General features: G+C 37.1%; 1 protein-coding gene across 11 annotated transcripts in view; it reads right to left on the bottom strand.

Annotated features, from left to right (window-relative positions):
* Nucleotides 1–14254, bottom strand: part of LOC135577193 (splicing regulatory glutamine/lysine-rich protein 1-like) — a 101329-nt gene that overhangs the window by 61922 nt on the left and 25153 nt on the right. For 10 of the 11 annotated variants that reach the window (XM_065045049.1, XM_065045054.1, XM_065045047.1 and 7 more), the window contains exons 2-3: nucleotides 10533–10666; nucleotides 3147–3262 (exon numbers count right to left, since the gene is read on the bottom strand). In XM_065045049.1, the coding sequence (XP_064901121.1) occupies nucleotides 3147–3262; nucleotides 10533–10666 (250 nt within the window). Of the gene's footprint in view, nucleotides 1–3146; nucleotides 3263–3553; nucleotides 7917–10532; nucleotides 10667–14254 lie in introns of those variants that run through there. The other variant, XM_065045057.1, reaches the window with a different exon arrangement.

Raw genomic sequence — 14254 nt, 5'->3', positions numbered from 1 at the left:
GAAGCTTCCCCCATGTCCAACAGAGCCAATGCAAGCTGGCTCCAAGAGGGACCTGCCACTGGCCAAGGGAGTCAATTAGCGATGGTGGTAGAGCCTCTGTGAGAACATATTTAAGAAGGGAAAAAACCTGCTGTACAACAGCAATTGGAAGAGAAGAGAGAGAATATGTGAGAGAAACAACCCTGTAGACACCAAGGGGGAGGAGGAGGATTTGCTCCAGGCACCAGAGCGGAGATTCCCCTGTAGCTTGTGGTAAAGACCATGGTGAGGCAGGTTGTCTCCCTGCAGCCCAAGGAGATTAACAGTGGAGCAAATAACCACCTGCAGCCCATGGATGACCCCACACTGGAGCAGGTGGATGTGCCCTGACAGAAGCTTTGACCCTGTGGAGAGCCCACACTGGAGCAGGCTCCTGGCAGGACGTGTAGCGCCATGGAGAAAGCAGCCCACGCTGGAGCAGGTTTCCTGGCAGGACCTACAGCCCTGTAGGGGACCCAGGCTGGAACAGTTCATGAAGAACTGCAGCCTGTGGGAAGGACCCATGTTAGAGAAGTTTGTGGAGGACTGTCTCCTGTGGGAGTGACCCCATGCTGGAGCAGAGAGAGTGTGAGGAGGAAGGAGAGGCAGAGATGATGTGCAATGAACTGACCATAACCCCCATTCCCTGTCCCCTGTGCCACTCAGGGGAAGAGGTAGAGAATCCGAGAATCAAGTTGAGACCAGGAAGAAGGAAGGGATGGGGGAAAGGTGGTTTAAGATTTTTTTTTTTTTTTTTCATTATCTTACTCTGATTTGATTGGTAATAAACTAAATTAATTTCCCCAAGTTGAGCCTGTTTTGCCTGTGACAGTAATAGCTGAGTGATCCCCTGTCCTTGTCTTGACCCACAAGCCTTTCATCGTATTTTTTTCCCCCTGTCCAGTTGAGGAAGAGGAGTGATAGAGAGGCTTAGTGGGCACCTGGCAACCAGCCAAGGTCAACCCACCATAAGTATTTTTTTTAAAGAATAAAAATCTACCTATAAATAACCTTCTACACTTAAGATTTTCTGTGTGCTATCAGTTACCATCTTATCAAAGAGGTCTGGCCAGGGACACAGTACATCAATTAGAAAACATACAGGCTTGAATTTCTAATGCTTACAGTCAATCAAATTCAATAAGATGCCTTCAAACATTGCTAATGTTCTTATTTAAATGCCACAACAAGTATTGTAAGTGGATAAGGAATTGCTGAGGCCTTGCCCAGCAAGCAAAGAAGGGAATTTGCAGTACCCAGGGCCAATTTGTTCCATAACAAATATCAGTCCATCAAAGGGACATATAAGGTACCTTTTGGACAAACATATCACATAAGGAAAGATTAATTACAGTTGAAATGTGAAGGTTATTAAGTCTAAGATCTTTCCCTACAAACACAGTCACTTCCTAGTGAATGAGGACAATACAACTCTAATTTTTAGAACTTGAAACTGAAATTTCTCCTGAGGAATGTTTTAAAAAAAGTCACTTAAAACACTACTAAATTGGTCTGCTGAGCTCCTGGTTTGAATTTTATTTTCTCCACCCAAAAAAGCAACTGCCTTTCCAGACAACAAAGTTTCTCAACAAGCCACCGTTACTTTTTTTTTTTACGTAACAAGAGAAAACTACTCTATCTTTACTTGAAATCATCCTTTTATTCCTCTTAGATATTCTAAAATTCACACATAATTTATTAAAGATGTATACAAAACCAAAGTGAATTTACCTTAGAAAAATAGTTTAGAAACAATTGTCTAAACATCGCTATTACACCAGTTCCGTTTAATGTCTTCATCAGTAATCTGGATGAGGGGATCAAGCGCACCCTCAGTAAGTTTGCAGATGACACCAAGTTGGGTAGGAAGGCTCTACAGAAGGATCTGGAGAGACTGGACTGGCTGAAGCCAATTGTATGAGATTCATCAAGGCTTGGGGAAGAGTGGCTGGAAAGCTGCTGACGGAACAGGACTTGGGGGTGTTGGTCAACAGCTGGCTCAATATGAGTCAGCAGTGTGCCCAGGTAGCCAAAAAGGTCAACAGCATCCTGGCTTGTATCAGAAATAGTGTGGCCAGCAGGACTAGGGCAGTGATCATCCCCCTGTACTCAACACTGGTGAGGCTGCACCTCAAATATTGTGTTCAGTTTTGGGCCCCCACTACAAGACAGACACTGAGGTGCTGGAGCATGTCCAAAGAAGAGCAACGAGGCTGGTGAGTGGTCTGGAGCACAAGTCTTATGAGGAGCGGCTGAGGGAACTGAGGCTGTTTAGCCTGGAGAAAAGGAGGCTGAGGGGAGACCTTATTGCTGTCTACAACTACCTGAAAGGAGGTTGTAGCATGGAGGGTGTTGGTCTATTCTCCCAAGTACCAAGTGACAGGACAAGAAGAAATGGCCTCAAGTTGCACCAGGGGAGGTTTAGATTGGACATTAGGAAAAAATTATTCACATAAATGGTTGTGAAGCACTGGAACAGTCTGCCCAGGGAAGTGGTTGAGTCACCATCCCTGGAGGTGTTTAAAAGATGTATAGATGAGGTTCTTAGAGAAATGGTTTAGTGCCAGAGTTAGGTTAATGATTAGACTCTATGATCTTAAAAGTCTTTTCCAGCCTAAATAATTCTATGATTATTTATGCTTCATTAGCAACAATTATGCAGTGGAACCATGAGTAAGCGCTTTTTTAACAAAATGCCTAAACTATTACTTTACATATCAATGAGGGCGGTATCACCCATTTTAAGACAAAAAAGCCAATGTTCTTGTGAACTAAAAATTATTTTCAAAGTCATGCAATATCTCTTATACAATGATAGTTATGAACCATAAACAGAATAAGCCTAAACTGGTGAATTTGGTCCCACTGTTCCATTATGTAAGTTGTACGCTCTAAATGAGCTGTTGAAGCACGAGCTTGAAAAAGGAAGCTGATCTTTGTGCAGGTTTTTGAAATAGTGCAGAAGCAATCAAACTCTGTTAAAGTAATGTTTTTATGGAAGGAAGGAAGGAAGGAAGGAAGGAAGGAAGGAAGGAAGGAAGGAAGGAAGGAAGGCAGGCAGGCACTAAATACATTTACTTATTTTAGGATGCTGATTAGTATCAGCTAAGAATATGAATTTTACTTACTGTAGTCAAAGGGGTTGGGGTGGGTATAGGAAGCAACCCTGCACCAGGCATCAGGCTTGTCATAGTAGGAGCAGGTGCCAACAGAGAAAGGGCTTTGGCTTCATCTGGGATTTTACCTGAAGAAGTAAATGAAAGTGTTACACAGAGTTGGAACACTACACATATATTACTCTTTTTATGATTTTGCAATAACCCTTGCATTTAAAAAAGTAATAAATAAGAATGAATCTATCTATCATCAGATCCTTACAAAGAAACAAATATGAACAAATTCATTTTACCCTGCTCTACTAGGAAAACCAAAAGTGAGCAAAACTTCAAAGACTAGTAATCTCATTAATGGATTATTATTATTTTAAAAACTGAATAATGTACACAAGTATTTAACACTTTGAGCTATGGGTCACCTGTACTGGAAACTTAATGTTCATGAACCAAACGATATCAAGCATGGATGCTTTCCCAGGGCGGTGTTTTCACGGTGATCGAAAGTTGTTTTACACATGACAACCATTCGGGTTGGCTGCATCACTAATAGCACACAGAACATCAGATACAGAAAAGAAGAACATTTTTTAAAGTTGAATCCCTAGAAATGGCAAATAACCAAATCAGTTTTAAAAACCCAAACAAATAAAAGAAAAAAACAAACACAAAACAAACACAAACAAAACTAACCAACCAAACAAAAGAAAAACAACAACAACAAAAAACAACAACAATAAAAAACCCAACATGAACACACAAACCAATGCAACACAACAAAGTATGTGCTAACTGAAATTAGTGTGCTTTTTCCCCCTCTGGTGTTACCTACTTTTGATGTAAAATAAATAAAAATAAAATAAAAACTACTGTGACTCCACACAAGACATACTACAAGTGAAGTTTGGAGTGGAGGGAGAAAAAAAAAATCAGATTTATACTGTTTTACATTCTAGGTCACGTCAGTTTATCTGAAATTTTGATAAATTAGCTTTAAATTTACTGAGATTGAAGAAAACTGATCAGGTAAGCAAGCTATATTTTCCTAAAATATGTATTTCCTACTATTTCAACCATATCATATTCACTGTCATGCTAGAAGTTTAAGTAATATCTAATCTGAATTAAACACAGGCTTCATTCAAAGTTAGTTACAGTTAGACTGCTAAATGAACCCCTCCCAAAATCTTCAAAAATCAAAAGACGTAATAATTATTTATAAATAACAATTACATGTATGTATTAAATTTGAAATGCAAAGGGATTTAAACCAGTACAAACATTAAACACTGAACTGAAAAACTACAGAAAGGTAGTTCTAATTATACTAGGTATCTATGATCTATTAAAAATTACTGGTGTAACTACATACATGCAATCCAGCTGTCCCCTCTGGTTTTACCCCATGCACCTTAATAAAGCAAATGCTTTTATTTAAACATCATTTTAAAAGTCAAGGTATATACTGATACTGTGCCAGTGGCTTTTAGTGCTTTGGTTCAAACTGTATATGTTTTAACTATAAAACCCCTAACTTCAGGATATAAAAATTAATATATAAATATTGTTATCAAAAACCAAAATATAAGTTTCAAAACACTGTGCAATTTTAGCTATACAAGTTCAAATAAACTACACCGGAATCATACTACTGTAAAAAAATTAAAAGAAGATAAAAGTGTTGCAAACTTGTTCTACAGATCTACAGCAAGGACTAGGTTACAGTTGGATATGACCAAAGGACAAAACAAATCTAAATAAAATTATTTTATATGTAACATGGGGGAAATAGAGAGTAATGTTATTTTATCTTTTCTTTATTTCTCATGCCTCCTATTTAGATTTATTTTATTTCAGTTCTTCTGAAAATCAAAATACTTAAGTGTTTTCAAATGACTGATGGGTTCATCAGACCTTATCCTGAACAGCCAGCATCTTGCAATTAACTGTATACTCATACAGGTTTCTACAGGATTGAGAGACATGGCTCAAGTAAATCCAATGGCAGATATGGCTCCTAAAGTGGTGCATCTGCATTCTTATTTAGATCGTTGGCCAGTAATGTACATAAGCACGTGCCTAACTTAAATATGCACTTACATACAACCAATTCAATATACACTTAACCAGATAAACTAAGAGATGCTTAAGGCATTTAGCCCTTTTAAATAGGAACCGAGTTATGTACATAACTAAACAGACAGGGAGCCAAGTTTAGAAAGGTACTTAAATACAATTCTAAACTTTAAGCATATTGATCATGTTACTGAAATAACTGGATTATTCATTTCGTCAAACATTGCTTAAGGAATCAACTGAACACTTTCAGTTAAGTAAACTATTATAGCAGTTCAAAAAATGAATAACATGCATACCTAAATTATAAAGTTTGCATTATTTCCAGAATACTTTGGTCCCTCAACAACGTAATGTTTTATTTTAAATACAAAATCTAGTTGGTCAGTTCCATGCCACAAAGATCTACTCATTTAATTTATTCAAGGATGGGGAAGGGTCTACCTCTACAGACAAAACTCTGAAAATTTCCCTGTATTTTCAGAGATACTGTCTTTTCAAAAGATCCCCCTCTAGTTTTTAAGATCAGGCCAAACTTTTTAACAATTCTACAGAAAATAAACTTGGGGGGGGGGAGGTAAACTGGAAATATCTTGCAAATTTACTTCACTGTTCTTTAGACAGTTTTGAAAGACAAATTAATATGTGAGGCCAAATATCATCACGAGTTACAGCCTTTACATTTTGGAGTGTTATCTCCATTAATTTAATTTATTTATAAAAGGAATACAAGCCCACAAAGATACAACAAAACATGTGGGTAATGACATAACAAATTAGGACACTTTAAGAATAACTGTTTTGGTTTTTAAAAGCTGAATGGAAAAGAGGTAGAGATATTTCTTTTCTAATAAGGGAAACAGACAAAATAAAGATACCACATCTATACCACATCCTTAGAAATATTTCTTAGAAGTTTATGAGTGTTTAGTAAATTATAAATTACAGATTCTATGAGCATTTATCTATCAATTCGCTTTGCAAAGAAATCTGGAAGCAAATGTAGATTAGCTCTGCATTACCTAGAGATACCTTATGCTTCTTCCAAAATGTACAGTTGTCCTAAATATCAGTTGTTATTATTATTACTTTTTTGTATCAAAGTGCTTAAGAGCCCTAAGTCAACCTAATCCATACCAGAATCTGTTTTGCTAAATGCTGAACAGAGGTATCTGTGTTAAGCAGGTACTAATCACAGTATTTTTATCCCCCTCCATGTGCTCAGAAGAAATTAATTTCCTACTCTTTGTATGAAACTACATGGTTAATCCTCCCCTCCCCCTAAAACTGCTTCAACAATAAGTAATTTTATTTTTAAAATACTTGTTTACAACTACTTGAAACATAATTAGAGGAATTGATCTTTTCCTACTATTTTAAATCAACGGAAAATGCACACTTACAAATAAAATAATTTCTGTGTGATCCAGTTCATGGTTCTTGTTGGATTTACAACTACTATTACCTCAACTGGCACAGCTAAATCCAACAGAGGTCACAAACAAAGTTCTTCCCAGCTGCACTTCACAGTCTGGTGCATTACCAGAGTGAAACCAATTGGTCCCAATGCAGCTGGCTGGGAAGAGCAATGCTTGAGGACCAGACACACCAACTGGTCCAGCACTTCTGTTTCAGGGCTTCTGTTTCACAAGAAAGAACATCATTTAGGGATGAGAACCTTCTCAATCACTCCAGCATGAACTGCCAGGGCTTCTGAGATTGTGAGATGACACCTTTTTTTTAAAAAAAACTCTTCTTGAAATAGTCACCACTGGAGCATGTAAAAGTGCATTACACACATATATACACACAGAAAACTTTTCAATCTTCCCACAAATAACAGTGTTAAAAGACAATGTGCCTCACATAACATTCAAAGTAATACCTCAGGCTGCATTTGTACTTATGAGTGATAAACAGTTTTTTTCTAAATATTACAAAAACAAAAGGATGAAATCTTACTGCTTCTGACCTCACTGGAGGAAGGTTTCATTAGAAGCAAACAAATATTTAATGACAGTCAATATTCATGAAAGTTAAACATCAGAAATAAATACTTTAAACTCTTCATATTAGACATCAACAGAAAGCCTTATTTTAAACAGACCATGCAACCTAAAATAAAACCACTCTACTGAGAAGAGGAAAAATAGCAGAGAAAGATCATGATTTTACTTTGTAAAGTTAATTTATCCAGAAAGTAAGTTTCAACCGTCCTCTTCCAATATAAGCTCATAAAGCATAACATATGAAAGAATGCATCTTAAAACTGATATACTTTTCACTATTCCAGTCTGACACAATGCGCTCATCTGTTGAATTTAGATGCTTAAATGTATTCCAAACCAAATTTATCCATTATTCACAGCATAAAACTTAGTTAATGATATTCTAAATTCTGTGTATACCATCTACAAGCAGATTCAGGTCAACTTCAAAATGAAAAACTGTGAACCCTTTACAAAACATCATTTTTTCAGAACTGAATTACCAGTTCAAAAGTACAAGGGAAAGAGTTAATAGAACAAAACAGAAAAGGGAAAAATAAAAATAAAAGAAACAAATGAAAGAAAGCAAAATAAAAGAAAAACAGAGACAGGGCGTCCATCTTCCGCAGGCCAGACTTCGATCTCATTTCCCCCATGAAGATTTCACTTGGCGGCAGGTTTAGTGGCATGGCAAACAATGCCTAACTCAGGCAAGTGTAACAGGTCTGCCTTGGCCAGTCTAGTCATCTAATAATGCACAAATATCACACAGAGAAAACATACAAAACCAAATTAATAGTCAAAAATCCATCTACTAGACAATGTGGACATAAAATTTAGAATTCTTAGGGTGCCATCTTTGTTTATCTTTCAACCTTTGCGTTCTCAAAGTATAATGTTTAAAGAAAAACCTACTAATACACACAAAAGTCATGTTTTACAACTCAATAATATTTCTTCATTTACAATTACATTTTTTGTTGATTTTTTATTAAATGTCACAAAATTAACATTGTTTTCATTGTGTAGTGGTTCCCTCCTCATACTCCCTTGATTTACCACTCTTTAATTACACTCAAAATTTCAGATTTCTGGTTTTTAAAACTAAGTTTTCAGAGTTCTGTTTTATCCCTCCTCTATGCTCAATTTGGCACATGAAATGTTTTATTACTGGCACTGTTGGCCATGGATATAATTTAACCTTCCAATAGAATATAGACATTGCTACTTTTAAAGCCTGTGATACACTCCATTGACTCCATTAACAATGATACAGCAAATTAAAAAATGTTGCACTGTGGTCTCCAAAGCCATGCTTATTCCACAGAATAAATTCCTCAGAAAGTTAAACCTATATGAATTCACATCTTTACAAATTAAAATTAGTGATTGTTAGAAAGTTACACAGAAACAGCATTCCGACTAAAAAAAAAAATTGACCTCACAACTCAATCACTTCTTCACCTAATTATGCATAAATCTCTGTGGGGTCATGAATGATCTGGAAGTCACAATTTTTCTGTAATACATTTTCTCAGAAATGCCTAATAAGTCAGCTACAAACAGGGCTGGAATAAGATTTCTCAGAACTTTGATTTTATTCTCTTTCCACTCATTATTTACCATGAAGAGACACAGGAAAACATGGCTTTATCTGCCTGTTGCCATATCAGATCAGGCAGTGAACTCATCACAAGAAAAACACCAGGAAGTGTTGTTCATTCATTAGCAATCTTTCCTCTCTGGCAGTACTGAATCAGTGTTAAGGTATTTTCAATGAAATGTAAAACTAAAATCCTGAAGAATTTGAAATCAATTATTTGAGGACAATTTTTCAATAATAAGGACTCTGTTCCAATACATTTTGCCTACCCAAAGCCTCTATAAAGCTTCAAGTGGATACAGCAATATCCTCTTTATAGTTTAAGAAGTTCCAAAAATAAAACCAAAAAGCCCCCAAAACAAAGCATACAAACAACTAAAAATCTAGGCTTCACAAAGACTTGTTAATATGCCCATATTAACATGGCTACAAGAACAGACAGTATATTGTAGGCCATTTCAGAGTCTATGAAATTTTGAAGACTTGTCAAGAGTTTTCTAGGAACACTCCAGAACATTATTATAGTAGCACTAATCTCATACTATCCAGATCATGAAGTGACAAACATGCCAAAAAATGGTACTCTGGGACCACTGTTAACAAATTCCAAGAAGTCAACAGTATTCTTTGTACCAAAACCTGATTCTTGCAGTTAGAAAAGTCCTGTTAATAGGAGATATTTCTGTACTTGCTGCAGTTTATGGATTAATCATTCTAAATATTGTTGTTCATAGCAAAATAGCTACCATGTTCAAAGTGAAGTTAGCTTCACTCCACCAGATAGAATGTTTCCACTCCAAAGAGGCAAAAAGTCCAGATCCAAATGGGCAGATATTCAGTTCCCACAATGATCCCAATGAAGTCAATGGTGCTCTGCCTAACTCCAGCGATCTGCCTACAGTAGAGCCATGCTTCATAGAACTGTATTCAGATCTAGGATAGTATACTAGCAATAAGAACTACCTTGTATAACACATCTGTAAAAGCATGACCTCAAAGCTAGTTGAAGGAACACTTGTAAATTTAGTATTCACCAAGCATTTTATTTTATTAAGTTATAAAAATATTTTACGCGAGAAGCATTCTGTACAGCTGATTGAATTTTAAGATATCTAAAACCAAAAAGGAGTACCAATATGCATAAGAAAGCCTTTTTATTGCACACAAAGTAGTATTTTCTACAGGAACAAGAAAGGAAAACTGATTTTTTTTTTTTAATAAACCAGCAGGCAAACATTTATATCAAAGAAATGGAAAAATAATTAGTATATTAAAAAAAAAACAAACCCACACACAACAAAACAAACAAACAACACCCCACACCAAGGGCAATACATTAAGATCCAAACTGCAGTGTTATTGGTGCCAGGAAATTAAGAAATTGCCTAATCTTTTCAGTGCTCCATTGACTTCAGTAAGAACTTTGTGGGGGAATAAGCTTGCCAACACAAACCATATTGAATGGAATTATTTTACCTTCATTTTCCCCAAAATATGTAATAACAATGGAAAATTGAATTATCTTAATTTATATAAACTAATTTTTTCTAATGCTATATTTCAATTAAATCTATATAATTGGGTTTATTCATTAAATTTTCAATTGTGTTTCAAGGCTTTTTTTTTTTTTTAAGCAATAAAATAACAACAGAGCACCACTTCCTTACATAAAAAGCTTAAAATTATAAGACAGGACAAAGACCAACATTACAGAAAAACATCTAAAATACCAACCTTCTGCACAAGGCACAACTATCAAAGCTCTGTCAATAAAAACTGTGTTTGTTAGATGCTGGGCCACACCAACACTTGATGCTTCACGAAACTTAATATAACATACTTTGGAGGAAAAAGCAAGAGGTGCATTGCTGCAAGATAAAAGGGAAAAAAACACACAACAATTAGCCATATTAAATAATTGTATGCATGTATTTTCAACTATTATTTCTTAATTACAAAACAAAAAGCTTTAGACTTGTTGGAAAAGTTACCCAAAAGACAAGAGTATAGATAATTTACTAATTTGCCTACTTACTATATCACTAAAAAAAACAAAGCATAGCCCCTCCTCCTTTTTTAACGGAAACTTAGAGAAGTCAAAATCCCAAATTAACAAGGCTGATTTTCTTTACAAATCTTGCTAAACAACATTCATCAATACATTCCAAATTATCGTAAGTAGCACATTTACCCAACACATTTGTCAACTAAATAATTTATAGTTTATCTTTTATCTTCCAAATAATCCTTGTTTGAGAAACTCAAACAATATGCCCAGTCATTTTTTAGTGGGTCCTTCTGATATTAGCCCATATTAACTGATAATCTTTCTTAGGCCTTCATGAAAGATTTTTTGTTAATTCATATTAAGATAAAAGCAGTTTGTGAGAGTGCTTTCAAGTGTTAGGTCTCAGTTCACTAATGTAACAAAAATCCTTTTTATCATCTCCCTTATTTTGGCATAATGTAGTACAGGATAACACTGAAAGAGGTAGGAGGAATTCACTATTAGGTTAGAATAAGGAAGAAAATTAAAAATATGTATGTTGGGTAATTTGCTTTTCCATTAGAAAGTACACCAACAGAGATGTCAGAAAGCACAATACATAAACTTTGTAATCTTGATCAAAAACAAATAAGTTTGCTTTAAAAAAATGTATTCCCTAGTCAAGATTTATATAATTTATACAAGCAGTTTACTTCTTCATATGAAGTAAGTACAGGTGAAGCCTTCAAGGACAGAATACAAAAGGATATTACTGGAACATCAGAAAGCTCCATTTGAAAAAAAAAAAAGTCTTCTAGCAAAGTAGTAAATCATGGAAAAAACACTGTATGAACTGTTTAGTCATAGAATCATGGAATCATTTTGGTTGGAAGAGACCCTCTAGATCATCACGTCCAACCATAACCTAACTCTGGCACTAAATCATGTCCCTAAGCACCACAATCCTGACCTTCCCTCAACTGAAACACTTGTCAATTTTCTGGAAGTACCAGAAGCAGTTCAAGTTCACCCAAATCCGTCTCGTAGCCCCTCAAATTCCAAGCAGGTACTACCAAAGTTGTTGTAAGAAATTAATTAGGCTTTAGTATTTAAATACAAACTCCAAAGGTTTAAACACATTATTTAATCATATTAATTGCATAAATGAACCAGGAACATAGTCTGAGGCAGGCAGACCAGTACATTTCTGGTTACCAGAAAGGTAATATCTAGGTAAAATATCTAGAGAGCCGGCCAACTTCAGAATGGCAAAAATATTTATGACAGAAAATTCTGTGAAAAGAGACACTGAAGAAGCAAAAGTAAACAGAGGGGAGGGAAAACCATAAATATGAAAGTCAACCTTTGTTGTGGTTTAACCTGGCAGGCAGCTAAACACCACACAGCTGTTCACTCACTCCCCCTCTCCAGTGGGATGAGGGAGAGAACAGGAAAAAAAGGTAAAAATCATGGATTGAGATAGACAGTTAAATAGGAAAGAAAGAGAAAATAATAATAATAATAATAATGAATATGCAAAACAAGTGATGCACAATGCAACTGTTCACCACCCGCTAACCAATGTGCAGCCAGTCTCTGAACAACAGCCCTCAGCCAGCTTTCCCGCTAGCTTATGTACTGAACATGATGTCATATAGTGTGGAATATCCCTTTGGTCAGCTAGGGTCAGCTGTCCCAGCTGTGTCCCCTCCCAACTTCTTGTGCACCCCCAGCCTACTCGCTGATGGTGCAGTGTGAGATACAGAAAAGGCCTTGACTCTGTGTAAGCACTGCTCAGCAGCAACTAAAACATCGGTGTGTTATCAACATTATTCTCATCCTAATTCCAAAACACAGCACTGTACCAGCTACTAGGAAGAAAACTAACTCTATCCCAGTCGAAACCGGGACATCCTTATAAAACTTAGAAAAACATTGCAAGATGACTACAGTTCTTCTATTTATTTTGTCTGTAGTAGGCAATGTTTTCACAGTTTCAAGCTTCCCTGTTCAGAAAGGAAATAAATGTATTAATATAAAATGGCTTTTCAGCCATCTATACAGTCTTGGTTCAGAACACTTTCCATTGGAGCTGACAAAGAGCTATGACTTGTCTCAGTACTCAGCAGAAATGTTTGTGTCCAACTTCCAATCTTACATATTCTGAAGAGCCAGATGTAAATAGAATCATAAAATAGTTTGTGTTGGAAGGGACCTTCAAAAGTCATCTAGTCCAACCCCCCCTGTAATGAGCAGGGACATCTTCAACCAGATCAGGTTGCTCAGACCCCCATCCAGCCTGGCCTTGAATGTTTCCAGGGATGGGGCATCTACCACCTCTCTGGGCAACCTGTGTCAGTGTTTTATCACCCTTAGTGTAAAAAATTTCTTCCTTATATGCAGACTGAATCTAACCTCTTCTACTTTAAAACCATTACTTATTGTTCTACAGCAACAGGCCCTACTAAAAAGTCTGCCCCCATTTTTCTTATAGGCTCCTTTTAAGTACTGAAAGGCTGCAATAAGGTCTCCCTGGAGCCTTCTCTTCCCCAGGCTGAACAACCCCAACTCTCTCAGCCTTTCCTCACAGGAGAGGTGTTCCAGCCCTCTGATAATTTTTGTGGCCCTCCTCTGGACCCTCTCAAACAGGTCTATGTCTTTCCTGTATTGAAGGCTCCAGAGCTGGATGCAGTACTCCAGGTGGGGTCTCACCAGAGTGGAGTAGAAGGGCAGAATCACCTACCTCGACCTGCTGGCCACACTCCTTTTGATGCAGCCCGAGATACAATTGGCCTTCTGGGTTGCAAGTGCACATTGCCAGCTCACATCCAATATTTCATCCACCAGTAATCCCAAATCCTTCTCCTCAGGGCTGCTCTCAATCCCTTCATCCCCCAGCCTGTATTGATAACAGGGGTTGCCCCAACCCAGGTGCAGGATCTTGCTCTTGGCCTTGGTGAACCTGAGGTTTGCATGGGCCTGCTTCTTGAGTTTGTCCAGGTCCCTCTGGATGTCATCCTGTCCCTCAGGCATGTCAACTGCACTACTCAGCTTGGTATCATCCACAAAGTTGCTGAGGGTGCACTCAATCCCACTATGTCACTGATGAAGATATTAAACAGTACTGGTCCCAAAATGGACCCCTGAGTGGCACCACTCATCACCGGTGTCCATCCAGATATTGAGCCATTGACCACTACACTCTGGGCGCAACCGTCCAGCCATTTCCTCATCCACGAAACACTCCACCCATCAATTGCATATTTCTTCATTTTAGAGAGAAGGATGTTGTGGGAGACCATGTCAAAGGCTTTACAGAGGTCCAGATAGATGACATCTGTATCCCACCCTTTGTCCGCTGAGGTAGTCACTCCATCATAGAAGGCCACTAGGTTGGTCAGGCAGGACTTGGCCTTGGTGAAGCCATGCTGGCTGTCTCAAATCACCGCTTTGTCCTCCACGTGCCTTA

Source organism: Columba livia, chromosome W, assembly GCF_036013475.1.
Source record: "Columba livia isolate bColLiv1 breed racing homer chromosome W, bColLiv1.pat.W.v2, whole genome shotgun sequence".
Classification (NCBI taxonomy): Eukaryota; Metazoa; Chordata; class Aves; order Columbiformes; family Columbidae; genus Columba; species Columba livia.
The sequence above is the reverse complement of the archived record's forward strand: the minus strand, read 5'-3'. Positions and strand labels throughout refer to the sequence as shown.